Source organism: Euwallacea fornicatus, chromosome 1, assembly GCF_040115645.1.
Source record: "Euwallacea fornicatus isolate EFF26 chromosome 1, ASM4011564v1, whole genome shotgun sequence".
Classification (NCBI taxonomy): domain Eukaryota; kingdom Metazoa; phylum Arthropoda; class Insecta; order Coleoptera; family Curculionidae; genus Euwallacea; species Euwallacea fornicatus.
Window position 1 is genome coordinate 6,987,245 of NC_089541.1, and position 27,384 is coordinate 7,014,628.

The window sequence follows — 27,384 nt, forward strand, 5'->3', positions numbered from 1 at the left end:
TCAACAAATTAAAAAATAAATTTTGAACAAATTTATGTAAACACATACCAAAAATTATGCTTATAATACACTGAAGAATTCCGAGATAGGAGGGTACGCATACCTAGACGGTTCACTCTGCGTGGCCAAATTCATGCTCACCACTAAGATCTCGGAAACCGAAAGAGATACTATCCAGTTGAAATGGAAGTTATTTCCGGATATTTCGAAATTGTGGAATTTTTAACACTGAAAATTACACAATTTATCCCCATTTAATCCCGAGTATCGCTTACGATTTCTAAGATCTTCTCTGGAATTTGGTACACCCTGTTCAATAAGTTCATGTCGAGCTAAGTTCAAATCTAAGTTAAAACACAATCTAAGGTGCCTACGCAATTTTAATGCAAAGGCCACCAAGATCAAAAGTGATCATTTTGGACCTATATTTAGTAGTGTCCTCTCCTGTGTATTAAGAGGCCTTATCGTGCCTCCATCATTTTAGTCAAAAGTAAAAACTAAAACAGTCAAGTTAATCGTCACACGCCCTACCTCTTGCTCCCTGGTAGCTCCGTCTCTATCATGAGGTTTGTAGTTGGGAGCCATTGATGTACGTAATTGTTGCTCCACCTGTAACAGACAGTAAATGTTTCTCCCCTGTATTGTTTTCCTGCTTAATCAGCAAAGGGGACAGATAAGTTACCGTTAAACAAAGGAGCTCATTTTGGAATTGAACTGAACATTTCCAAACTGTCTTGTTAAATCTTTAAAATCGTCACAATACTAATCCCATTAAACTACACTACATCAATTAAAGGCTTCTTATTTATATACGATACCTGTACGATCTGCTGCCTCAACTGCTGCACTTCACCCTGATAGCCCTCAACTTGTAGAATTGCCTTCTCCAGCTGGGTTACCTGGCCTTTGATGGAGTCCTCTAATCCGTCTAGGTCCTGCAAAAGCTCACTGACCGATTCCGTGATCTTCGTGTCGGCTTTAATTCCAGATCGGAAGTGAAGCTAAATAATGCTCATTGCCAAATATGCTCCAAAATTTCTGAACGCGGAACGTACCTGGAGCTTCTCAATAGATAGAGAAATCTTAGTCTTCTGGATGTGAATGTCTGCCAACATCTTCTCACGGATTGCGTGCTGGTCTCTCAAAGGCTTCTTCTTGTTTTGAGGCGATTCCAGAGCAGTTCTGGCCTTCTCGGCCCATGTTCGGGCTTCCTTCATTTTTTTCTCACACTGCTCCCATTCCTCAGAAGTTTCTTGTAGAAGCGCGTTCTGTTGTAAACATATATAAAAACATAATAAAATGTAGGCAGCTAGAAAATCTCTTCAAAAACATTTAATATGTCTTAAACGATGTGTCTAAAATATATGGTGCTCATAGGGAAAATTTTAAGCCAACAAACCCTTTCTAAAATTTGAGCTTCAACTTCAGTTTTCACTTCTTCCGCATGCTCCATTTTCTTAGGTAAATCTCCTACTGTGGTCACAGTGCTGATATACTCCAATTCCTTGACCATGTCGCTGAGATTCTTGGTGGCCCCCTTGCAGCTTTTGACAGCATTCTTAAACACAGTTTTTAGCGATAAAAGTGTAATTTTTCTTCAGAAAAACTTACGTGGTAATCGTGCAATCTCTGCTTGACATCCTGCAGAGAACTAACATTCAAAGGCTCCTGCAAAAATATTCTCCTTTCTTCAGTCCATTGAATCACCAGCTCATACAAGGCGAGGAATCTTTGCCAGGCATCCAGAATGTCGCCCACCTGATCTCGTTTCTCCTCCAAAGACGACTTTACTTGACTGATTTGATCTGTTAGATTGTCGATGGTAGATTGCACTATATCTTTTTCATCTTGTTTGCGCGACTTTTCTATAATCGTCTTCCCATTCTTGATAACCTTGTCCAGCTTATCCGTAATGCTTCCAATCTCTGAGTAGATTTGTTGCAATTTCTCATGAAGTTGCTGAGGCGTCACCGATCGGTCCTGGATCTTCAGCTCGGAGTCCTTGATCCAGTTCTGCAATTCCTCCACATCAGTCAAGTAGTCGGTCCGGATGGTCTTCGCTTTTTTGAATTCCCTCTCTTTGTCCTCCATGGCAGTCACTACACCTTCAGTGAGCAATTCCAACTGATTAAGTTCCTGAGCGATGTCGGACGGTACGAGGTTCTGCGCTGCTTGGTACTTGCTCCTGAGGTCAGCCGAAAGCTGCCTCGCGTCGTTGATTCTACTCTGTACCTGCGAACTGAGCTTCCTCAATTCTTTCTCGGTCCGCGAAAGGTCCTCGTCGAACACGTAAAAATCAATTATCTCACTCTTCAAATCTACAAGCTCACTCTTCTTCTGGGTCACGTCGCGAAGAGCTTTCTCGATTGCCGCTAAGTCTTCTTCGACTTTGGTTCGCTTTTCCTTCAAGTTGTCCAAAAGCCTGGAATGAAAAAGATCGTTAATGCGTGATTAGTCTGAAGCAACGTGTTTTGATTTGGTTAGCGTGACCGCACAAATTTTGAAAGTACATCAAAAAGCACAGTGGTATTTTTAGAGGTTTGACCTCACGTAGGAGTTTTTGAACGCGGACCAAAATAACGTTTTGAGCAATCCTAGGCTTTTAATTTTAACTCGGGAATGTAAAAATTTGTATTGATTTTTAGTTAATTCGGTCGAAAATTGCGATTGTGTGAGTTTGAACTTGGACACCTTTTTTTACCTATTTCATATACAGGTTGTTGCCCAAAACGACCCATGGAACGCAGGAAGACACATAATAATATTGAGGGAACTTAAAAAAACATAACTTAGGAACGCCTTACGTTTTTGACACCACCTGTATATTTTCTGGTATTATTATAAAGTGTGACGCACTTCTTTCTATGTAGGTATTTTCTCGTGTGCATTTTCTACCTCTAATGTGTGAATGGTAAATGAGTAGCGACCGAATATACTCTCTTGAAACAGTTTGTAGAGTATACTGTGTGTATTTTTGTCAATCTTACTGTATATTAAAGGAAAAAATTATTTTTGCCACGGCGATCATTAATTAATCGAAATGTTTTGGCCATTCCGATTCCTACAAACACAAACAAGGACTGAAGAGCATATTTTAGAAAGCTCGAAAGTTCAAAATAAAAGTCAGCTCAGCGAAGAAATAAAAGCTTCTCTAGTTTTTGAGATCTTCGAGACATAGATCCAGTAATAGAGGCTACAGAGGTGGCAGTAGACGTGGATTTCCATAAAATGTTTATTTAATTAGTCGTTTAAATTAATAAATTACTTGAAGCGATGAAAATGTCGCTTTTCTCCAAAAGGTTACTTTTAGAGATTCTGAAGTATGTGATTCAAATTAACTATGGTTAATTTTTGAAAAACGTCCTCAGTAGCACTTGAGAGTTTTTCCCAGTGTAAAACCCAAAAAAATCCTATTTTAGGAATTGTCGTTGCTAGTGAAATTTGGACACCGCTTGCTATCAACCAGGTGGACAATTGATCTTAATTATCATGTGAAAAACTAAGAAATAAATTTTGTTGACTGAGGCGTTTTGCTTATGAGTCAACTTAATTTTGATTACAAAACTGTAGAAAAGTAAAAGGACCGAATTTGATAAGTACGCAACTTTCCAATACCTACAAGTTGTTTTTACGACCGTTTTCATACTACACTAAAATCACTTTTTCGGGACACCAAACACTACTGGCGTTCGTGCGTCGAGTGGGAATGACCAACAATGACTAATTAACATTTTCTTGCTAATTCCTCTGGCTCAAAGGATGTGGAGGCAAAAAAGTTGACAGCCTTGTTGTTTAACTATCTTCCAGAAAGAAAAGAATTCGCTTTGCGAATTTTGGCATAAACTTGAAGGCACGTGCTTCCTCTGTCGATCTCCGAAAACAAACTTAAGGCCTAAACAGGCAAATCTCGCTCGTGTAACGACTGTCCTGCCGCCTTAAATTAGCTCTGGCCGGCCAGAGTGGACGCGACGCGCGGTCAAAAATAGCCCCTCAAATCACTGAAGTTGTATTCACCTCAAAATTTCGGCTTCGAAGGCAACAACCAGTTCGTCTAATAATTAAAAAGCGCACTAAAATCGCACTCGGGGGGCCTCCGAACAAATAAGGGCTCCGAGCATGAAATGAAAATCACTAAAAATGCACAGAAAACTAAGTCCACCACTGTATTCGATTAGGGTGGGTCGTCGGTCGGTCGTCGGGGTTGGATCGGTACCAGGCAGTGAGAACTCCCCCTAAAAATCGAGGATTCTATCCAGCCATCCAGTATGTTCAAGGCGTGATTTTGATTTGAATTTGGGACGCCGCCGACGGACGTCAGACTCGCGGCGTCGCGACGCTCGCGCGCATGGCGCTAGGCGCGGTTTTGTTCATTTTTACATAGTGGAAGAACAAGTTTTTCGTAGTGTTAAATTGCGCTTTCATGTTAATTTAATCAATGGCAATGATTTAGGACAAAATAAGCAGCCTCAGAGGGTATAAAATGTTTGACTTGTATTTCTGTCTTCCTCAAGGCTGAGAGTAGGAAAACCTACCCAGAAGACAAAAAAAAATCATGTAAATATGAATTTATAAAATGTATCAATAAACAAATTAGAGTGCTAAAAACAGAATGTGCAGGCGTAAATTTGGGAAAACGAGCATTCATCAATTGGGGCTTCGTCGTGGCAGATATCAAAATTTCTAAAAGCGTTTTCATTTTTAAGGCCCTGTATTTGAGTGCCCGGAGGCTTGTGATTGGGACAAATCTCAAGCTCGTCCAGGGATTCACCTGTGTAATGATTATCGAGCACTCCATAAAATTACCAAATTCAAACTTTTTGTTGAAGTTTGCAATTTGGCCCGTTGCACCTCTACGCTATTCGTGCTCGTGACTAGGTGGTTTCGGTAAGGTTTATTTTAGTTGCCCCGACCAAATGGTTTCTTTGTAATTCGTCGAAGTTCCCGCAAATACGATTTTTTTAAACACAGCAAAATGCATCTATTAAACCGGTTGGTGAACATGCCATCCATTGGCACTGCGCCAAAACGGCCGTGGTTTCTAAATAAAAACGTGAAGGATTTCAGTTTTATTTACGGAACAAGAAATTATCTAATCACTTGTTTTCCTTTTTAACACAGTAAACTATAGGCCTACGTGGTGACCGTAATAAGTCTATTATTCCCATTAAAGTTGGGGGAGTTAACCAGAAATACAAAGTTTAGGAATGCAAATCAGATTCCGGCTAAACTGGGAGAAAAGGCTAACCTAATACGTTGAAAGTATTGGGCCAATTTTGAGGATTTTACGGATACCTCCTGCAAAATTAACAAAACATGATGGTCCTGGTATGTGATGACCAAGAGGTCTCAAGTATCGCCGGGTTACGTGCATGGGCGCCAGCAGCCCAAGTTCTTGATTAGTCCCGTCTTTTAAACCATTCAAACAGCGAAACGTCCGTTAGGATAGACAGCGATGAATGAAATATAATAATTTAACAAAATAAATATGCGCTGAATCATTTGTGCCAAGTTTATGTAAATTCTCAAGCAAACAATTTTTTTGTCGCTGGTAAATTAGACAGTGATAAAAGCACAGTTTACGTATCATCTGAAATTACACGGAGTGCCGCCTTTAGTAAGTTCAAAAATATCACATGAATGACACGTCATCCACATAGATCACAATTAGAATTTCATTTTAATATATTTTAACTCAATTGCGAATCACGTGAAAGTGAATGAAACATGAAAATAAAAATGATCGGATACCAGAGTGTCGGTGAGCGAAATAGAAGGTCAATAGATGTGTGATAGTAAGGTGTCCCTCAATGTTAAACATTTCTAATTTATCCCAAAACGGAATATGAATGTAATGTGACAGTGAGTTGGAATAAAATAGTAAGTGGGTGAGAATGGGTGTGAAACCTTTGAGTTTCAGTAACGATTTGGTGAACAAAAACACATAAACCAAGTAACTGATTTGTGGATTGAAATTATCCAATATGGTCAACGTAGAAAACAATAGGGATAAATGATGTCGAAACTTTCCGAGTTTAAAAGTTGCGATTTGGTGAAGAATCTAGTGAACCTAAACCATCGTGGTATCACTCTGGTCCAGATGAGCGAACGACCGAACACTAACATTCGCAGTTCACATGGTTTCAAATGGGACTATTAGTAATGTGATTTTGATTGATTTTAGAGAAAAACCTAAATTCTTCTTTATCTTATTTTAAGATAAGAAAGAGGCTTAGTTCTCCCGTTTCCACTTTTTGGTATTCCTGGTTATTCCAATTTTCAGGTTTGAGAATTTTTAGGCCTCAGTATCCTAGAAGAACTGCATGAACTTGAGTTGCCATAGCTGAAAGAGCTGTGAGAGCTATGCAAGCGTCTCATAGGCGTTTGCATGTGTTTTCGGAATAGTTCCAGTTAGTTCAGGTTGACACCTGATCAACAATTCTCCCAGTACGGTTCCCAAAGCTCCCGTCTGAACAAAACCGCTAGGATCAGAATGCTTTACTATAATTTTACGAAAATGTGTTGTTCCACTGAGGGAGCTTTTAGCAATTCGTTGATGCCAGAATTTCTTATTACATCTATGTGGCTTTTTCAGAATATCAGAACTCATCATCTTTTCTCACTGACGGTTGAAAATGAGAACATTTTTAAATCTCTACGAAGAAACATTAAAAAGCTGATATCAATAGGTATTTTCCCTTTTCCTAACAAATGAATCATTGCGAAATGAAAGTCACGATTATTCTATAAAAATTGTTATAAAAATTTTATTTGTTTCGACAGTAAATATTGTTAACGAGTAGAAGTGCAACAATATATTCGTAATGCTTATCCACATAACAAGGTCAATGCTTTGAAAATGACTCAAAATAAATAATATGGAAATTATACCATCAGTACTATTTCGATGTCGGTCGCATTGTATTAAAAAAGGTTCCCCGATAATATTTACATTTGAAAATGACCTAAACGTGTATTAATATCGGCCCCATTTATTTAATCTAATTACCTTTGGTAAGAGTTAATTAGCTGGTCCAGCTTCTTAGATAATGCTGAGGCGGATTCCGGGGAACATTCTCCCAGAAACAGGAGGACTACCTTGGAATGATCCAACACGTCTTTCTCCTGCGATTTGAGACTGGACGCTTCTGTGTATAATTCCTAAAATAAAAGGAGAATCATTGGAAACGAGGATCAAGGGGGAGAAAGACGACAAGATTTTGATTAACACAAGAAGAGAATTTGCGAACGGGAAAATTGTGCATAAATGCTCAGTTTCATATTAAATGCGCCACCCACTAATGATAATGATAATTAAGTGTTGTAATTTTGGCAAAATATTACTTCATAATGGAGTATGAAATAATCAGCGTTTCAGTAAAACAGAAGGACCGCTAAAGATTAACAATGTTCTAAGACCGGAATTAGTGTACTTCATGCAGATATGACCGAATGACATTTTACAACTGGCCAATGCAAGGCAGCATGCTGCAAATATTACTCGATAGCGTCTGCAACAAGAACAATTTGAAATGCTGCCTTGGCCTGCACGGTTACCAGATCTATCACATATCGAACAACTTTAGGACATGAGGAGTCACGGTTTTCGAAATTCACCGAGGCTTCCAAAAAACATGGATGATCCACGACACTACCTTGAGGTAGTATGGAATAAAATGCCCCAGGAGGATATTGATCATTTGTTGGAAAGCGTGTCGCGAAGAGTACATGCTTGCATTGCCGTACGAGGCGATGTCGCTCATTATTAACTTTTTACTTAATAAATGTTGTTTTTTTGTATTGAAACTTTGATTACTTGATACTCTGTTATGAAGCATTATATTGTCAAGAATACAACACTTAATTACTGTAATTAGTGGGTGGTGAGTTTCATATGGAAGTGAGTGTACATCGAGGTTTGTAATTAAAAAAAATTGCTACATAAAGAAATATTTTGGGAGTTTTGTGTCAGCCTGCAGCAGGTGCAGCAGTGATTTATTTTAGAAATTTGTTGCTCATTTCTCGCCTTCATAGAAAAGTGCTTCCTGACAAATTCTATTTGCCAGGAAGCGTTTTTCAAACAAATTTTTGATTACAAAAATAGACAATCAAGCCAACATCAACACATTATTATTTCCATGAATGCTGTTTGCCTACAGCATAATAACCGATAAACGACGCCTCAGATCTTATCAAAATCTCGCTACCTACATTTATTATGGCCGATTTATTTACGATCAAATACGACCATTGAAGCTATTTACCCAGATAAATAACTTCTAAAATTAGCAAGTGCATATTAAACAGATAGCGAATTTTTAACGAGACATCTTTGGAAATTCCTCATTTTCTAACGAATTTTTAACGCTCGAACATGAAAAATTATTTACACCAACTCACCTCAATTTGGGTCCGTGTAGTGACCACATGGTCTTTGTTCCTGACCACCTGATCAATGTGTTTGGTTCGGTCTTCAATTCCTGAAAGGGAGCGCTCGAAGTTCTGCAGTTTTCCCTCGAAACTGCCCCAAACATCTGCTAATTTAGTGAGGCTGTCTTTTCTGCCCTCCAAATTGGATACCAGCGTAGACCATTCTTTGGTCACCTAGAAAACCACCATAGTAGTGATGTGAGGGTGTTCGGGTTAATTTTGCGTTATCTCTATCTTACCTCATCAGACTGATGTTGAATCTGTGCGCGATTGTGTTCATTTGCCTCCTTTGACAATTCTGAAACTCTCGTGTGAAGCAAATCCAGCTCACTCACTTGGTTCTGGAATCGAGAATTTAGGTATATTAGTTCTATGAATGTTCGTTGCGCAATGTATGATTTTGCTTATATTTCTCTGGTTCAATGCCTTGAGTAAATAAAAATCCCTGAAGTTAAGCGCAATGCAGGTATCGTTAACTCTGCATGATTTTATGACCGGAAATTTAAGATAATGACTATGAATGATTAAAAGGGCGGCTAAGATTAGTGCAATGATGTTTTCATTATTCATCGAAACCCGAAGGGTTTGATACTGTTACCGCGTTGTTGTATCGTTGACTCATTTGAATATCTCAAAATTCAACGCAACAGTAGCTTTTCTGTCTCCCAGAAACCCAATCAGAGCAGTTTCAAGATACATCCAACTTCTTTCGAAGAACTTACGCGAAGACGTAGCAATGCCGCAGTATCACTTGTCTTATCAGTTGCCTGCATTTCCATCCCCTTTCTTCATTATTATTCAAAAAAAAAACAAACTTCAAAATTCACAATGTCTAACGAAAATTTAAGAAAAATTCACACTGTAAAGTCACTATCATCACTTGGAATCATCAACAGACATCCGCTAATGAGCGTAATGTAAACGCAACTAATTGCGATCCGACGTCCTTGTGGTTCCAGCGCTGAACGCATATGGTTCTCGACTGTGTGTGGTATCAATGAGGTAATCAGGCTCGAAAAACATTATGGTATGATATCATCACTTGGTTCGGTTTGGTTGTTCACCTTCCAAGGTGTATCGAGTTACCAGGCGGCCGTAGCCGGCTGATGGTTTCGGTCTGGCGGTTCTCAAGTGGTGAAAGTAGCAATGATAATTCGAAAAGTTGGAGATAGTTTTCGTCCGAAACTGATGGCAGAAGTTGATTAAATTAAAATATTAAAAATTACACACGTCGGAAAAGTCTAAGGATATTTTTATGAATAGATTGAAGTTTTACTGAAATAAATTTGAAAATAAAGTTACGCATTTGTAGCGTCATAAAATGTTTAATATGCAACAAAACTAAGCTTTTGTTGATATATTTCTAAGTTATATTGATTTATTCATAAATTTTAAATATAACTAACAGCGCCCCATAAAAAATATGAAAGTGTGGTCTCCACATATATTAATAACAGCCCTAATTCTGTCGTTCATACTCCAAATTATATTGTTGATTACCGCTTGTGAGTTCCTTCTCCATTCTTCTGAGAGTAGCTCCCGGAATCAAAAGACACCGTGAATGTTTGCCATATGAGGCGAAAATTCTCTTTAAAGCTTGTACCAGAAATGCTCAATTGGATTCAAATCTGGTGATTGTGCTGGCCATGGCAATGCAACGGGTCCTTCGTTAGTCAACCAGCCTGTCACAATACTTGAGACATGTGGACGAGCATTATGATGCATGAGATGAAAGTTTTGACCAACAACGCCAGCAACTGGTCGGACTGTAGGTCCAAGAATTGTACTATCGAGATGTTTGGTGTGGATTTGGAAACACGAGATCGCTTCTGTCTTCAATGATTATTCCTCTCGTACCATTATTGTATAACCTCCATTTGAGGAAGTATACTCATACTCTATCATGTACTTCCTGGACATATCGTGATCTGGGCTAAATTCAAATCTGGATATTCCAGTGAATGAAACTGTAACTCAATCAATTACGTTTCAATTTCGATATTCTTAACACCACTCTCATTTTGCATCGCGATTGCCTCTGAAATGAGGTGGACATCAACTTTGAAGATTGGCTTCAAGTAGACGATTTCCAACAAGATCTCGGCCTACAGTCACGATGCGCATTCGATGTAAATCTACAACAAATTGTAGTTTGCCTTTTAGCTGTCACAAGTAAAAATTGATCTTGAGCCGCACTTGTAATGCGTCCACGCCCTAGGTATTGTTCAGCCGGAGTTCTAGTGTTCCTAAAACTCCGTCAAAATCGACTGATTTGACCTTTTGGGGAACACCCATGCACTCAGCTTCCTCAAGTTGTGTCAAACGAATTTCATTAAGGTCTGCCGCTCGATTCATCTCATCCAGAGTTAAATGTTGTCATTTCATGGTAAAATATAGTATTTTAAAGCACCTGCTAAATACTAGCTAGCATCGAAGGAATGAAATTGGATCAACCTGATAATTTAGCAAAATGCAAAAATCAAACTTTTTGAATCCGTAAGAAAATTGTTTGTTTAATTCTACATTTTTTTTAAAATCAATTGAAATATGTATGCTGAGGGAGGATTTGCACTAATATGGTACAGTATAAACTACAATTGAAATTACTCATTATCGGTTTTATCATTTTAAAAAATATCCGTAGGCTTTCTCAGTGTGGTATTTCATCATAAGTTAGCGATAATTGGGGATAATCCGCATTATCGCCAAGAAAAAAATTCTTAAACATGGATTAATTTGATGAGGGGAATTATTGTTGTTTCATGGAAGACCACAATTGATAAAACGAAACAAGTTTTATTAAGAACCCAAAGTGGAGTTTCTGACCTAGTAGATACCCTCATCTGTCACTTCTTACTGCCGGTGCTTCAACGCTTTACATCTCAAACAACTTGGAGTTATAGCTAACTATCACTCAAGTGTTGCTTACAGCTTTCTTCTGATTAAAATGAACTGTAGTTTGCAAAATAGTTTATCTGCCAGCTAATTGTTAACTGGCAGTTGTCGCTTTCTAACTATACAGGGTGTCCCACAAGTGTTTCATTATATTTCAGTGAGTAATAGCACATTGAAAAATAATATGACTCCCTATATAAACCATATTCCAATAATGCTTCATTAAGAAGATACAGGGTGTTAAACTTAAAAGACACCTGGAATATTTCAACGTATCAGAGTATCAATGAACAGGCGAGCTCAATTATGTATTGAACAAAATGGCCACCAATTTGAACAATTTCTATAATGTTATAGCAAATAAATAATATTTAAAACAAACTTAATATTATTAAAACCATTTAGAGAATATCGTGCATATAGACGGTATTCAATTTTTTACTGGCAAACGATACGTCGGACGAAAAAGAGTCAAGTGAGCATTTTTCTTCTAAATAAAATTAAACTTCTAAAAATAATTTTTATTTTGATAAAAAGCAGTGGCGCACCATGTTTTTCTTTAAAAATGTGCTGAGAGATGTCCGTACGCACGTCACTGGTGAAACGAAAAATAGCCCTTTTGCATAAATAAATGCGTCTACATTAACTCTCAAAACATGCCAAATTTCACTTACATATCTCAAACGGTTTTGAATATATCAATAAAAGTTAGATTTTTTAAGTAAAGTTTAACACCCTGTATCTTCTTAATGAAGCATTAGTGGAATATGGTTTATATAGGGAGTCATATTATTTTTCAATGTACTATTACCCACTGAAATATAATGAAACACTTGTGGGACACCCTGTATATTAAAAAACCGGTGATAAGATATTCTGATAATTAAGGAAAGAAAGCAACAGTTTGCGAAAGATCAGTTCTTCAAGGGAAGTTATGCAGTGCATCGCGATCAGTTATGGATATAATATAAATGGGAAAAAATGGCCTCTCAGTCCGCAAATATCTAAAGTATAGTGGCTTTGTCGCCTACTCATCGGAGGAAACTTACATCCTGTATTATACAGAAAGATCTTTGTGGTCGATTACTGCGTACCCACAACTGGTACTAAACTACTGAAGCTTTAAGGCGAATGTTTCGTGTTTAAATGATAAAAAAATTGCTCATGTTGAATATTAAATAAACTGTCCCACAAAAGATAGTAATGTAGTCAAATATTAATAAATAAAAAATAGCGTGTTTGTAAATACATTTTTTCGTATCAGCCTTAACGCGATAACAAATAATACGTATAGACAAATTACGTTTATTATTATTTCACCAATTTTCCTTTAAATCTAATCAATACATTGATATCACATGTCATACCATTCTTCTTGCTTTACTTCATTGGGCAAAGGAATTCGGACATTTTTATAATGGTTCGGAGGAAGCCAAGTTCAGAAGAACCAAACAGGTCTATAAGTACGCTACAGACTAGATCAAAACAACAGGATGTTCCCGAATTTTTCTACATTCCTCAAATTGTGATATCCAGACTGTTAACAAGTTTTCCACAAATTTGCAACGACTCATAGGGCGACCGAATAAAGCCACGGCTGCACAAGACCGATTTGTTACAGTTTTTAAGCAGAGACTGCGCCCTGTCGACAGGTAGGTATTTAACGGGTAGTCCAAGCTTCCATTGCAACGATTCGTAGGAGACTTGAAGCAGTAAACGAGACACATTTTTAAGAAGAGTTCCTCTTATCAAAGAAAATAAACTTGCAAAACTAGAGCGGCCAAGAGAGCACATCGATTGGGGTGAAGAGTGGCGTTCTGTGTTTTTCACAGACGAGTCCAGATTTGACCGTTATTCTGATAGTCGGCTTGGTCGTATCTGAAGAAACCCTGGAGACGCGGAAACTTCAGAACTGTACAAGAAGTGCACCCGTTGAAGAGGGGCACAATAATGGTCGGGGGCGGAATTTGCTATAGTGCGAAAAGCGAGTTGTAGGTATGTGCACGAATCTATAGAAAAGATATCATCAACAACATTTTGCGAAATTTTCAAACCGCTCCAGGAGGAAATTTCCTTCTGTTCAAGAAATCGCTATAGATTCGATTGAAAATGTAGATATCGAACATTTACCGCTTGCGTGAAGATCAACTGATCGAACATGCGTGGGATATGTTGCAAACAAGTGTTGAAGAACATTGACCACGTCCCCAAACAATGCCACAACTTCGAGAAGGTCTTTCAGAGTCATGGGAAAACTTACTACAAGACAAAATAAACCATCTCACTGAAAGCAAAACAAGACGATGTGAAACTCCTATACACGTTAGAAAGGCCTTATGCCATACCGAATTTTTGAAGTGTAGTTTCATGTTATTTCCGATTTTCCAGAACTACTTAACTATTTTTTTTGGTTTTCTAAAACAAATTTAAAAAATATCATTAACAATAATTTTTTGCTTATTTTTTCACAAGGGTTGCAAAAAAAATCCCGTCGCCAGCTCTAATCGATATTCGAAATACCCTAATGCCCCTAACTTTTGCAGAACAGTTTATTTGGATCTATTTAAACCCACAGCAATTGTGCCCAAAAGCCTCCAGCGGTATAAATAAATAATTCCTAAATAAAAAAAAACAACCACAACACTCACCTGAATATCATTAATCGCATGAGTGATTTTTTGGATGTTGAACTGCAATCCGGCCAACGTGGCCACTGGTTCGTCACTGAATTTCGATCGAGCAATGAGGGCCTTGACCTTGTCCAAAACCTTCAAATAGCCTTTCCATATCTCCGCATCCTGTTCCAGCTGAGCTTTCTGAGACTTGGCGGAATTCACTGTGTTTTTGAACGTTTGCGTGTGATGCTGTTGCTCACGACTCAACTCCTCTTGCTCATACGGAGTCAAACTGGGCCATATCTTGTCAGCTGCCTGTTGAAGACCATGAAAAGCTATCTCTTTAACGCCTGATTCGGCCCCGAAGAAAATCTTGTGCTCTTCTAGGGCAGTGAAGATGTTCTCGAAGTCTACACCATCTTTGTGGAGGTTCAACCGAGAGTCTGCCTCCTTGATCCAGGCGTAAAGTTTTTCTTTGAGTTGGTCATATTCTTCTCTGAATTTTTTGTTGTCTTCCAGGTACTTGGCCTGCTCCTGCAGCTCCCTAGGAAGGGAATTGATTAAGGAGTTGGCTTCAGAGAGCTGTTCCTGCAGCGAGCCCGGCAAACTGTCATCGTTCTCGACATTGTTTTGAATCTTCCTCAGTTTATCCAAATGGTCATTGACGTCTTTGTTTAACTGGTCATGTTTGCTGATTTCTTTATTGATGCTTCCAATATCTCTGCTGAGCAGAGGTCTAGATTTGACACTGCCTTCATTAGTGTGCAGCCAATCTAGGATTTCCTCAAGCTCTGAGGCCAATTTCTTGTACTCAGCGGCAGTATTTTCATGCTCCTGCCTCTGCTTTTCTACAGCTTTTCTCAGATTATTAAGTGATTGTTTAAGCGCTTGCAACTGCTCAGTGATCTCATTCCTGTCCTGCACGTTACAATCTTGAGCAATCTGAAGCCCTTTATCAGTAGCCGAAGCATGCAGTGCTTCACATTCCTGAATTTTTATAATAATGTCATCATATTTTTTGATTTTTTCCTCGATAGTTCCTCCTGTCTTCTCAACATCTCTGACGATTTCCGTGTATTTGGTAATAAAGGTCATGATTTCGGTTATCAGTGTTAAGTACTGTTCTCTCAACAAAAGTAGTTGTTTCAGCTTGGATATCTGGTCTTCGATGGACTTTATTAAGTCTTCTTGCATATTCAATATTACTTGTAATTCTGTAGCATTGGCGCCGGGTACGGTGCTAAGTTTGGATTTATCAGCTTTAACATCTTTGAGAATCCTTTCGTAAGCTGAGAGAACGTTCTGCACATCCTCCACTCGAGAGCCCAAAGGCTTGTTCAACTCATGTAATTGGTTTTGCACTTCTTTGACAAAGGCAAGGCTTTCAGCAAGTCTGGCTTGTGCCTCTTTGATTTGCTGGATGTTGCGTCTTAAGTCTTCAGTTCTCTCTTTGATCACTGAGTCAATTCTATTATGACGTTCCTTGAGGTTGTTCAAGGTCTCTTTAAGAGTGATTTTGTCCGATTCGCTTATGGTAGGCAATATGGCTTTGCCTTGCTCCGAAATTTTACCTATATCCTCTCCAACTTGCTCAGAGTCTTTAATGAGCTTTTCATATTTTGCCAGCTGCTCATCCAAAACTTCTAGATTAGATAATCGTATATCCGTAGACGTAGCAACTTCGGCTTCTTTAAGCCAGTTTACTACTTTATCAATGTCCCCTTCGAATTGTTTCCTTCCTTGCAACAAATCAGTGAGTGCTTCCAGCTTCAGTTTAGATTCTTGAGTAAGTCCATTATACTCCTCCTGAACCTCGTCAAGAAGGTGCTGCAATCGCTCTCTGTCGCCTTCATCGCATTCCTTCAAAATGCTATTACCAGCATTAAGTAAATTCTTAAGGTCAGCTTCGCTGAACTGTTTTATTTGACCGTCATATGCCTTATACTGAGCAATTTCCTTCTCAACTTGATTAGCCTGAAGCGGTAAATAACCGCTCAACTTCCGAACTTCAGAATTTTTGTTCTTGAGCCAAGTTTTGGCTTTAAGTAAGTCAGCCTCAAAGTTACGCCTAGTTTCAGCTGCAGAGTTGAGTCTAGCAATTTCTTGTTTAATTTTATTAACCAAATCTGCTTGCTCACCACCAAGGTTCTTAAGAGAGCTTTCCAATTCGCTGTGTTCAGAAGGTTCTAGCTCATTAGACATATCGTTCACACGCTTTAAGAGGGAGTCCTTGAGGATTACTTTGTTTTCAGCATCCTTGAGGAGATCTTTTAAGGAAATTAGACCTTCCTCAACTTTATAGCTTTCCAAGCTAATTGGTCTGGTTTTTTGCAGGTCATTAAACTTGTCCTTGACCCAGTTTCTGGCCTCGTCGATTTCAGTTTTCGCTCCATCAATCCCCTTTCTGGTCATTTCCAGGACTTGCGCCTTCCTCTGGAGCTTCTTGGAGATATCATTGTACCTTCTATCGGCGGATTTTACTTGTTCTTCTACTTGCTGAGAATCTAAGTTGTGTACAATATCAGCAACTCGTGAGGCCAATCTCTTGAGCTCCTCCAATCTAGAAGGACCTAATTCATCAAATTCTTCTTGAATTTCTGCCAAAGCTGCCTGTTTCTGCTGGCAATTGAGACCAGACCCTTTATCTACAGCATCAATTCTTTTGTTCAAGTTGTCGAACCATGTGTTAATGGCCTGCAGTTGCTGCTTGTACTGGTTGATGATTTCCTGCTTTGCCTGTTTGTCCGCAATAACGGACATTAGGTTTTTTTCCAGTTTATCCAGGGATTTGGACAATGTTTCGTCAGTTCCGCTAGGACCAGAGAGCTCAGTGGTCAGTTGATTTCTGCGCTGGGATATGTTGGCTAGAAGCTCATTCATTGCATTCAGGTCTTGCTTAGCGGCATCAGCTCGCAGTTTATTAGGCCGATTCTTCCATTCCTTGACTGCATCTTCTTGTTTCTCAATCCAGCTTTTGAGAGCACCTTTTTGCTTCTCTATTTCTTCAAGCTGGGTGATTGACGAGGCGAGATCGCTAAGGTGGGCTTGCACCTGCAAATTAACAAACAGCAAATTAATTATCAGAAAAGTTTAAGTTTGGTATGCATTACACTCAACAACAAGTGCCCTCGTTCTCCAATGTACAGTCAGCAAAATTCAAGCGTAATAAATGAAATTTGGAGTCAACTTTAGAATAATTATTTACCTAGTAATATGACAGTTTCGCGTGTGTATAAACTAGCTTGCCTTTCGTATGTCAACTAAGGCATTAGCGTCAAGTGAAATGTGTACATGCGCACACAAAATTTTCTTCCACCTGTCTGTGTCAATGTCATTGACACAATGTCAAATACCTATAAAAAAAAATTCACAGTGACATATGTCACTTTGAAATGCGTGCAGTAATGTTTTGTTTTCAGCTCGCAGGTATGTGCGATAACGCAAATTAGCGCACGCTCGTTTCTAACTTTTTGCCGCAGATACGATTATCCAAAAATAAACCTATTTGTCTGATGATTTTTCTCTCAGTTAAACCGTTTCAAAGAAATATAGTTGACTGTAAATCTCATTTCTTAGCTTAACTACTTACCATATAACATTGTTAAGCAATTTTAGGCTACTAACCTTATTGATCTGAGATTCAACTCTGTAAACGAAATCTCCGGTAAAAAGCTGATCCAAAAGCAACTTCAGCCTGCTGTCTGAGTCTTCTGAACTTGCCGATCGCTTGTAAGTCTAGTAATGGTGTTCGCGAAGCAAACAAGCAGTGCACAATTAAATAAAAACCAAACGTAACGTGTTAAAAAGCAAACTACCTAACAGCACAATACTGCAAATCAACGAAACTCACCGGATCAATAAGGTCTTCAAGTCGAGCCCTGCATTCCAGCTCCTTAATAGGAACCGGGGGAGGTAATGCATCTTTGGGGCTGCTGGGTCTGCTGATTGAGGCTGTGGCATCTTCACAGGCTTGAACGGCAACTGCAAGTTTGTTTTTTTCTGCTTGCAATTTTGCATGGAGGGACTGAAAAATATTTTACAACATCAACTCGGCCTTTTAAGACCAATATTCTACCTACTTTAGCAACTTCCAGTGCTTCGTTGGCCTCTTTGAGGCTGTCAATAGGTCTGTCTAGTTCCTGATCCACAATCGGTTCGTACTCGTCCAAGTTCTTCATGATGCTTTCTAGGGTGTCTTCATACTGCTTGAACTTGGCCAGAGAGTCTTCAAGCCTGCTCTTGATTTGTAGCGCAGTTTGTAACAGTGAGTTGTAGCTATCTTGGACGTTGACCAGCTGTCTTTCGATATTGTCTTTAACTGCAGGAGCTTGCCCCACGTATTTGTCAATAAGGCTGCTGCCCTTGTCCTTAACATCATCTATTACACTGCGGTAATTCTGGATATCCTTCAACAGCACTTCGTGTTGGGCAATTTGTTCTTCTGTTTGCTCTCTGTTGGTAATGTATAGAGAATTGTGGGCCATTAATTGGAAGGAGACTTGCAGCAGCCACTTCTCAGTGTCTTGTAATTTTTGCTGGTAGATTATATATTCTTGTAGTTCCGCATCTACAGCATCCTGCAGGCTCTTGCAGAGTGAAGAAACTGACTCAAAACGAACTTCTAAGTTCGATATTTGCAGTAATACCTCAGGCTGCTCAGACAACGCACTCAATTCCCTCGCTTCGACAGTAATCCTATTCAAATCTTCCCTCTTCTTCGAAATCTCATCTTGTAGATGTTTGTATCTCTCCAGCACCGTTTTCATCTCACTCAATTCCCCTTTGGTATTCGGAACTTTGGCCAAAGATTTCTCCACTCCATTTAACCACTTCTGCAGGGTATTAACAGCCTCATTGAAACCGGCCCATCTGGTCAAAGCAGCCTTCAACTTGGCTTCAATAGATTTCGATTCCATGTTCAATTGGTCCCAGCTATTTCTTAAAGCAGTAGTGCTTTCACGCAATTCATTTTGCTTCTCTGAAGAGGCAGTATTGATGACTTTAGCAAAAGCATCCTGTAGATTTGAAAGCAGTTTCTGGCCTTCATCTAAACTTGCAGAAAGTAATTGGACCTTTATCAACTTGGCTTTAACATCTGATTCACTGCCGATATCTACGCACTGCTGCAAAATTGCATGTTTAGCTTGGAGCCATTCGTCCAAGGCGATTTTAGCATTGAGGAATTCTGTGTGGTCTGAAAGATTTTTCTCTACTTTGGAAACGAGGCTCTGAGCGTCGGTGAGGAGATTGGTATAAGTCGATTGTAGCTGCACAGTTTTATCACGCACCCAGTTTACTGCACTCAGCTCCATGAGGATTTCGCAAGAATCAGAGAGGGTTTCTAAGTTGGGCTTCAAAGACTCTATTTCAGCCAACAAAGCCTTACAACGCTCCAAGTCTTCCTGTTTCTTATTATCTCTACTTCTCTCTGTTTCAACTTGGCTACTAAACTGCTGAATGCTCTTGGCGACAGCATCGCTGCTGCTCTTAAAGTCCTTCCAAGCCTCCTTGCACTTGCCTAGATTCTTCTTAACTTCACTGCAAATATACTGAAGCCCTTCCCACTCAGAATTGAGCTGCTCTATTTCATCTCTGATAGTGTCTTTGCCTTCCTCCCCTGTGGTTTTCATTACATCAATGCTCATTTTGATAGTTTTGTTTACCAAGTCGTCTAGTTCTCCTAAATTGCTAGTAATTTGTTCAGCTTTAGCTTCTTTTTCGATGATTTGTGGAAGTTCGTCTTGAAGATTTGAGCAAGATTGGATATCAAGCTGCAACCGCCTAATCCATTCCACAGCTTTATTATAAGATGTTTTATATTGATCGTGCTCTTCAACTTGAACTTCCAAATCTGAAACTGCTTTCTGCAGCTTCTCTCTCAAGTTCTCATATCTTTTGGTGACCCTCTCTATTTCTTCATCAGGAATGCTATTATCTTCCTGATTCTTGGGTTGTAATTTCTCAAGCAACCCATTGTTGGTAGTGATTTCTTTTTGCACTTGCTTATACTTTTCCAGTTTTGCTTTTTTCTCATGGAGCTCATTGGCGTACAGATCATCAAACTGCATCTGATTCTCCTGGTCTTGCAGCCAATCCAAAAATTGGCTCAGAAGCTTCTGCCCCTCCTCCAGCTGACTAGCCCTAGCCTGCAGTTTATTCCTAAGATCATTCACGTCATTGACCAACTTCTCCATGTCCTGCTTCAAATTGTCTGTATCCTCTTGGATTTTACCAACCCCGGATTGCTCAGTGTTCATGATTACTCGCTCCTTCAATTCATTTATGTAGCGAAGAGTATTCTGGCCCTGCTCAATTGAAGTTCGAATGTTCTTCACTACTAATAGTTTGTTGTTGATTTCGGCTAAAGTGTTGGGGATATCAGTGCAGCCATTGAGCTTATCCCGGGTTCTATCTATCCAGTCCTGGCACTCTTGGTAAAGAGCGCTGTGCTGTTGGTGTTCTTGGTAGTAAAGTTCCAGGCGCCTCATAATTTCTTTTGCCATCGAGAGGATGGCATTGTATTTAGTAGAAAGCTGCATAATTGCATTACTAACACGTGAATCTGCGCATGTTTCTAAGAGCTGTTGGGCTTTCATGTTAAGTCTATCTAACTCCGATTGCCAGTCAAATAGGGTTTGCAGGTGCAGCTGGAATTGTTCTAATACAGCTCGTTTTTCCTCTAGACTGTCCTGCAGCTTATTGAAGGATTGCACTATTTTCTCCTGTTGGCCTAGCCATTTCAAGGCATCTTGGAATTGTTCTTCGTATTCTGTCCACTTAACAATGCCATTCTCCAATAAACTTTTAATGTTACCTAGTTGCTCAACGTAATTGTCGAACTCATCTTGGAGTAGGGCAACTTCTTCTTCAATAATCTCCTTGTCCACATCATCAGCATCTTGGTATGCCTTATCTCCTTCTTCTAGAGCAGTTTCTAGTTTTTTCTGTCCGATAGGAAGTTCATTGTGCAGTATTTTTACTTGCGATAGCTTGCTTCCTAAAGCCTCTTTGTCTCCCATAGGTTCAGCGCATTTTCCAAGCTTCTCCTTGGCTAAGCGAATCCATTGCACAAAATCATTAGCAGCATCTACAAAAGCTTGATGCTGCTCTACTGTAGCTTTTTGTTTAGCATATATCTCTCGAGCTTGCTTGGTTAAAGTTTCGTATTTGGATGAGATTTCTGAGGCTGGAGCCGCCTGTTTCAAGTCCTCAGCCTTCGATGTTACCGACTGGATCATTGGTTCAAAGGAAACTATGTCTTGAACAATACTACCTGTCTCCCTTAAAGTTGCCTTTCGCTCCCCAATTGGAAGAGCACTGAGCCCCCCTTGACCTTTGACTTTCACGGCCTTCGGTTCTGTGACTTGCTGCAGTTTCGCTTCTCTCTCAGAAATCCATTGTTGTAGCTGATTGTAAGAGCTGTCATAATCGGCCCATTGCAGCAGTGCTGTTTCTAAATTAACTTTCACTGTAGACATTTTCTTCACTATTCTTTCCCAATCGCTCTGAACCTCTTTGATTTCGTCATTGATCGCGTCTCTTCCATCAGATCTGGTATTACGCAACACTTTTTCTCCGCAATTTACTGTGGCATGTACTAAGCTCTGCCCTTCCTCTCTCTTGCCTATCAAGTCTTGGATTTGGTCTAAATGTTGCTGCAAATTGTCTTTGTTGCTATTGGAAATTGCTTCAGAACACTCAGAAATTATGTCTCGTGCATTGTCGATCCAATTCCGAGCTTTCTCCAAATTTCCTACATACTCCTTGTGTTGCTCATAATTAGTTTCCACTTTCTTGAGAACGTCCTTTGCGGTATTTAACTCTACTTGATATCGAGAATTGAGCTGCTGCAGCTGGTTGTTCACATGAGTTTCTAAGGGAGATTTAAGCAAAGTCTTGGCCGAGTCGTTGAGCTTATCGACTTGACCCCTGCCATCGACAAGATTCTGAAGGATGTCTTTGACGTCCTTCACTTGCTTTTCTTTTTCGTCCAAAGTAGAGGACAACGCTATTTTTTGGTTTTTGATCAAAATTGAGATTTGTTGCAGCCAATCGGAGATTTTTTCAAATTCATCTTTGTAATCGCGCCAGTGCACTAGGACCACTTCAAGTTGCTCGCGTTGTTGTTTCAAGTCTGGAAAATTAGAGTTTAAAAAAATTGCTGTTACGCCATTAATTTTTTTAACATGATTTTTGAAAATGTTTTAAAAAATATTAAGCAAAAAATGAATTTGTTACAGTGTATGAAACAACCTACCTTTAAACAATCGTTCAAAGCTCTCCCTTAATGCCCTTATTTCGTTCTTAATGGCTTCTTGACCTGGAGCGTTGGTATTAGGAATCACCACCTGAGCAGTATGCTCCAAATTCTCCAGCAGCACTTCCCCTTGAGCCTGCTTGTTCAACAAATGATCCAAAGGTCCTGAGAATGTCTCAATTGACAATTTATCTCCAATAGGCCTTTGCTTCAGTTGAGGCACTTTCTCTTGCGCTCTAGTCATCCAAACTTGCACTTCCTCATAAGCTTCTTTATAGGTCTTATGATCTTTATATTGTTGTTCTTTATCATGAAGCAGCTTCTGGATTTTCTGAAATATATCATCGAATCTGTCAAGCATTTCTTTTGCTTTAATTGCAGCCTCCTCTGAGCTCTTGCTCTTTAGAATATCGGCAGCTTGAGCTTTAAGTGCATCCACTTCGATCTTTTCGCATCGCACCTTTTCCTCTAGAGATTTGATCCTGTCTAATTGAGTCTTTTTTTCTGAGGCAGTTGCCAGAAGTTGACTTAGATCGTTATACTGAGATTCCAGATTTTCGATCTTCTTGTCCAACGCATTGATCTCTTCTAAAAGTCCTGCCCATTTGCGCAAAGCATCCTCGATCAATGCTTTGGTTTCGATCATGTTTGTGGCAATGTTAGACCATTCACTCTGCAAATTGGCCAAAGTGTGATTGATGGCATCGTGACCTTCCGGAGCAGTGTTAGCCAAAACGCTCTGCGCCAGTTCTACCAGTTTCTGAATAGTGCTAAAACCTTCTTCTTTATTCAGAATCAAACCTTGAATCGTCTCCAATTTGTTTTCCAGTTCCTTTTGTGTGGCAGTCTGTACAGCTGCACAATAAGAAAGTTTACTGTTCAAATCCTCAAGCCAATGCTCGCACTGCTCCACCTCATTATTAAAGGTGTGGTGTGTGTTCACATACTGTTGCCACTTAGAAGTTTGTTCCTTGACCTTCTGGCATATCTGTTGATATTTTACTCCAAGTTCGGAGATTTGCGAAGGCCTGTTGGAGAATCCTTGGTTCAACTGTTGAATTCTTTCAGTTACCTGATCAATCTCAAGTTCTTTCGCTTTAATTTCGCCTTGTAAGTTCTTTAGCACTCCAAGCTGCTTCTCCTTTTCGGGCAACGTTGGTTTTAAGTCAATAGAGTGCAACTTACTATCAGTCTCTTTCATCCATGCTAAGCAGCCGTCTCTAAGTTTCTCATATTCTTGCCAGTTTTGAAGTTTCGCCTCTAACTGGATGATTGCCTTTTCGATGTTGGACACAAGGGCCACCCATTGCTGTTGGGTGGTGTCTACTTGGCTGCGAATGTTAGACTGTCCGTGATCTATGGTATTTGGTATTACTTGGTCTGATAATGACTTGACATTGGCTAATTTGGATTCATCCTCTTCTATTGACACTGCTAATTTCTAAAAATTTTGATAAAATTATACTTGAGGGGCACCAATTTTTATACATTCCAACTTACTTTAAGCCTCTCCAAATTGGATAACAGAGAAACTCGTTCCAAATTGATGTCTCCCCATAAGATGACCGAAGCCTCCTTCGAGTCTACCCATTCACAGATTTCCTGCACCGCCTTATCGAACCGCTGATGATCGCTCACAATTTGTTCATACCTCTCTACGAAATTTTGAGCCCTCTTCACCATTCTGCCATGATGATCAGCAATACCGCGTATCTCTTTTTCAATATGTTCGTTCTTCTCCGGAAGATGTTCCACTTTGCTGCGCAAATCCACGACATTTTGTTGATGACTGGTGACGTCGTGCAGCAAGTTTCTGTAGGCCTGCAGCTGCTGCTTCTTTTCTTCCAATGTTGCCCTCAGCTCGATCTCCTGAGGAAGAAGTTTCTCTATTTCCTTGCCCCATCGTTCCATTGATTGCAGACTGCTATCGAATTCTGACCAAATGTTGAGCTTGGCTTTCAAGTCTCTGTCAGTCAGGCTGATTTCATCAAAGAGGGAATCGAAGGCTTGTTGCAGCTCTTCTAGCTGATGAGCCACGATTTCTCTACCTTCAGGAGAGGTGGCAGGATATAGTTTTTCTCCAGCTTCAATAGTGCCATTGAGGAGTAGTGAGGAGCTGGTTTTCTGTGCTAACAGGTCCTCTATGATCTTTGCTTGGTCAGACAGAGTAGCTTGAGTGGCGTTTCTCATGGTTTCCTGACTAGAATCAAACCTGTAAAATTATTACCAAATATTTTATGACTTCACAACTATTTAAGCCCAATAATTCATACTTCGCCCTAGCACTTGCCAGCCATCCTAAACACTGCTTATACTTCTCGTTGTAGGTTTTATGGTCTGTATAAGCCTGTTCGCACTTCTTAACAATCTCCTTGGCAGTGCCCTGCACCGACTGGAACCTGGAGGTGATCTGTTGGATGCTGATGCAGATTCTGGTGTCGCCACTGGTTAGAACCAGTTCAGCTGAATCGTCGGAGATTTTATCAAAATCGCTCTTGTTTTGCTTCAGGTTGGTGATGAGAGCCTACAATATCGAATTCAAGTTTAAGTTAAAATGCGTTTATAAGGGCAAACATCAACTTCGCTTCAATTATTGAGGAACATTCAAAACCACCACCTGGAAGAAATTCTAGAAGGAACAGAAACACATAGTGAGTTAGAAAGATGTGGAGACGTGGCATTTTACTGTGAGTTAAATAAAATAACAGAAAAGACTTCTGCATTTGTGAAGATAAGACAGAATAGAGACCAAGACTGGATAATTGCGACTTTGTCTTACTTGCTTGAGACGATCTCCGATGCAAATATACTCTTTAAGCTCCTGAGCAAAAGCCTCTATGGATTTTGATAAAATCTAAAGGAGAAGCAGTGTATTAAAATTCGCAATCATATGTCAGTTAATGCGTTAATTTTAATCTCGAAAAGAATCGAAATATGAGGCAAGATATCGTCTCTTTAGTAACTTGTTGGTTGCTTTTATTGAACAAAATTCGAAAAGCTGAAAGTATTTATAATCAAAAGGAACATAGACTCAAGATGATCCCAAAACGCTCCTCAAATCTTTAATTGACCTCATATAACCTCGACTAGGATAGATAAATTACTAAATTCTTAAAAATCACTAAAAATCTTAACACCTTATCTGAAAGTCAAAACCGGAACCAACCCGAATTGTCTAAATTAACTTAAATTTTCCCTGAAAAATGACAATACGAACTCAATGCAGCACTAATTTTAAAACCTCTCGTGAAGGTATGTAGTGATACTTTTGACCCTTGAATTTCTGAGCATTTTCTAAATAAATGAAACTTTCGTCAATATTCAAGTCAAGTCATCATGTACCTTTCTTAATCAATTTTCGAAGCAATTTGTTACTTACAAGATTCGGCATTCGAAGTTCCAAAAGAAAATCACTCAACAACAACTCTTTGCATACCTGGTATTTTCCAAATTGTTCCTTTTTTTCCTCCTCCGTAGATTTCGGCTCATAACTCTTTAACGCCTGCTCCGACTCCTTCAAGAACTCCATCAGCCTCTCCATGGAGATTTCGTAGTCATTCCACTGCTTCAATCTATTCTCCAGTGCACTCTTAACGTCTACTAAAGTACCATGGAACTTGTCCTCATCGGCCTTGAGATTTGCCACGTCCCTCTGCATCGCCTCTTGGGCCCGGGCAGGCAGCATGGATATATTATTTTTGGTATAGTTTTCCAATTCCTTAAGCTTGATTCCCACTTCTGGAAGACTGTCTTCCAGCTCATTTACATTAGAAAGTCTCTCTGCAATCATCGGCTTATTTCCGCTGTAATCCACGTAGCAATTTAACGTATCCCAAAGCTGCTTCTGGTTATCTTGCTGGGTCTTCAAGAGATCGTAGAATTGCTGGTATGATTCCAGACAGCTTTCCAATTGCTTAATATTGTTCTGGACGATTGAGAGGAGGTTGTCGTAGCGTTGATTTATGGACTCAATGTTATTCTCTATGTCTGTTATGTGGTCTTTGTTGTTGGTTAGTTTGATGAGTGACGATGCCTTCTCAGTAATTCCTTAAAAATACATTTTTTGACAAATACCTATAGAAAAGCTGGAACTTACCATCTACGACTCTCTTGTAAGGAACTATTTCCTGTAAAGACGTTTTCTGCTTAAGTAGCTTTCCCCTGACATCCTGGATGGAAGTCCAAGACGAAATGTCAAGTTTCACTTGTTTTTCCATCGTCTCCAGCCAAGCCAAGGTTTGCTGAAGCATGTCCTTGTAGCTGGACAATTGTAAAGTTTGCGCCTCTTGGTGCTTTTGCTGGACTATTATTCCTATAAGAAAGAAAACTTACCCAATGTGTCAAATATTATAATATCATTCATACCATCAGAGAGTTTCTCCCATCTCTCTCTAACATCCTTCAACTCATTTCTAATAGTTTCTCTTCCAGGCATCGCAGTATCGGGTAAAATCCTCTCTGCAAGCAATGACAAAGAACCGATCTTTGGTTCTCCTTGCTCCTTCTCAGACCTCAAGATCTGCATCCTTTGTGCAACAGCCTGAGGATTATCAGCTAATTCTCCTCTTTGCAGCGTTGCAAGTTGATCCTCCAAAGGCTGTAACCATCTTAAGGTATCTTCAAGCTTTTGCTGGTATTTTTTATGGTCATCCACAATGCTTCCCCATCTATCTAGGGCATCTTTGGACAATCCCAGCAAGTTTTGGTACCTAATTCAAATATTTCAATGTATTAGGTAATATTAAATTAATATTAATCACTTGCTAACCTGACACTAAATTGGGTTACAACCGGCTTAATTTTTTGCACGCCACTTGATCGTAAAAGGGCGTGAGCCCTATCAATAAACTGATCGACTTCTTTCTCCTTAACCTCGATTTCCTGGCGTTTCTGCTGATATTGTGCAAGTTGCGCGACTTTCTCTGGTAAAGAAGCCTGCAGTGGTTGATTTCTGAAAGCTGCCTCATTCTTTTGCAGCCACTGGTTGAGGTTCTCCAAGGTTTTCTCGTAGTCATCCCACTTTTCTATTGAGCTGTGTTGTTTGTCGAGCAAAGAGTCTGTAATAATTGGGCATGATGAGGATCGAATAAATAAAAACGGAAAGTTCTACATAGACAGATATTTATCTCAAAATGTCTTTAATCATGAATATTAACGATTTTTGTGGTTCTTGGATAAAATTTGAATGAA

At 39.5% G+C, this 27,384-nt stretch overlaps 1 protein-coding gene across 10 annotated transcripts in view; it reads right to left on the bottom strand.

The window, feature by feature from the left end:
- Msp300 (Muscle-specific protein 300 kDa) overlaps positions 1 to 27,384 on the bottom strand; it is a 135,175-nt gene that overhangs the window by 53,838 nt on the left and 53,953 nt on the right. For 6 of the 10 annotated variants that reach the window (XM_066301872.1, XM_066301833.1, XM_066301882.1 and 3 more), the window contains 20 exons: positions 26,963 to 27,251; positions 26,560 to 26,903; positions 26,291 to 26,506; positions 25,631 to 26,241; positions 24,974 to 25,048; positions 24,468 to 24,718; positions 23,695 to 24,406; positions 22,195 to 23,635; positions 18,017 to 22,071; positions 17,788 to 17,961; positions 17,562 to 17,672; positions 13,971 to 16,988; positions 8,667 to 8,768; positions 8,398 to 8,601; positions 7,007 to 7,158; positions 1,612 to 2,422; positions 1,400 to 1,558; positions 1,056 to 1,268; positions 819 to 1,001; positions 532 to 609 (listed from right to left, as the gene is read on the bottom strand). In XM_066301872.1, coding sequence (XP_066157969.1) covers positions 532 to 609; positions 819 to 1,001; positions 1,056 to 1,268; positions 1,400 to 1,558; positions 1,612 to 2,422; positions 7,007 to 7,158; positions 8,398 to 8,601; positions 8,667 to 8,768; positions 13,971 to 16,988; positions 17,562 to 17,672; positions 17,788 to 17,961; positions 18,017 to 22,071; positions 22,195 to 23,635; positions 23,695 to 24,406; positions 24,468 to 24,718; positions 24,974 to 25,048; positions 25,631 to 26,241; positions 26,291 to 26,506; positions 26,560 to 26,903; positions 26,963 to 27,251 — 13,199 coding nt within the window. The remainder of the gene's footprint in view (positions 1 to 531; positions 610 to 818; positions 1,002 to 1,055; positions 1,269 to 1,399; positions 1,559 to 1,611; positions 2,423 to 7,006; positions 7,159 to 8,397; positions 8,602 to 8,666; positions 8,769 to 13,970; positions 16,989 to 17,561; positions 17,673 to 17,787; positions 17,962 to 18,016; positions 22,072 to 22,194; positions 23,636 to 23,694; positions 24,407 to 24,467; positions 24,719 to 24,973; positions 25,049 to 25,630; positions 26,242 to 26,290; positions 26,507 to 26,559; positions 26,904 to 26,962; positions 27,252 to 27,384) is intronic. The other 4 variants (XM_066301853.1, XM_066301905.1, XM_066301862.1 and 1 more) reach the window with 2 other exon arrangements.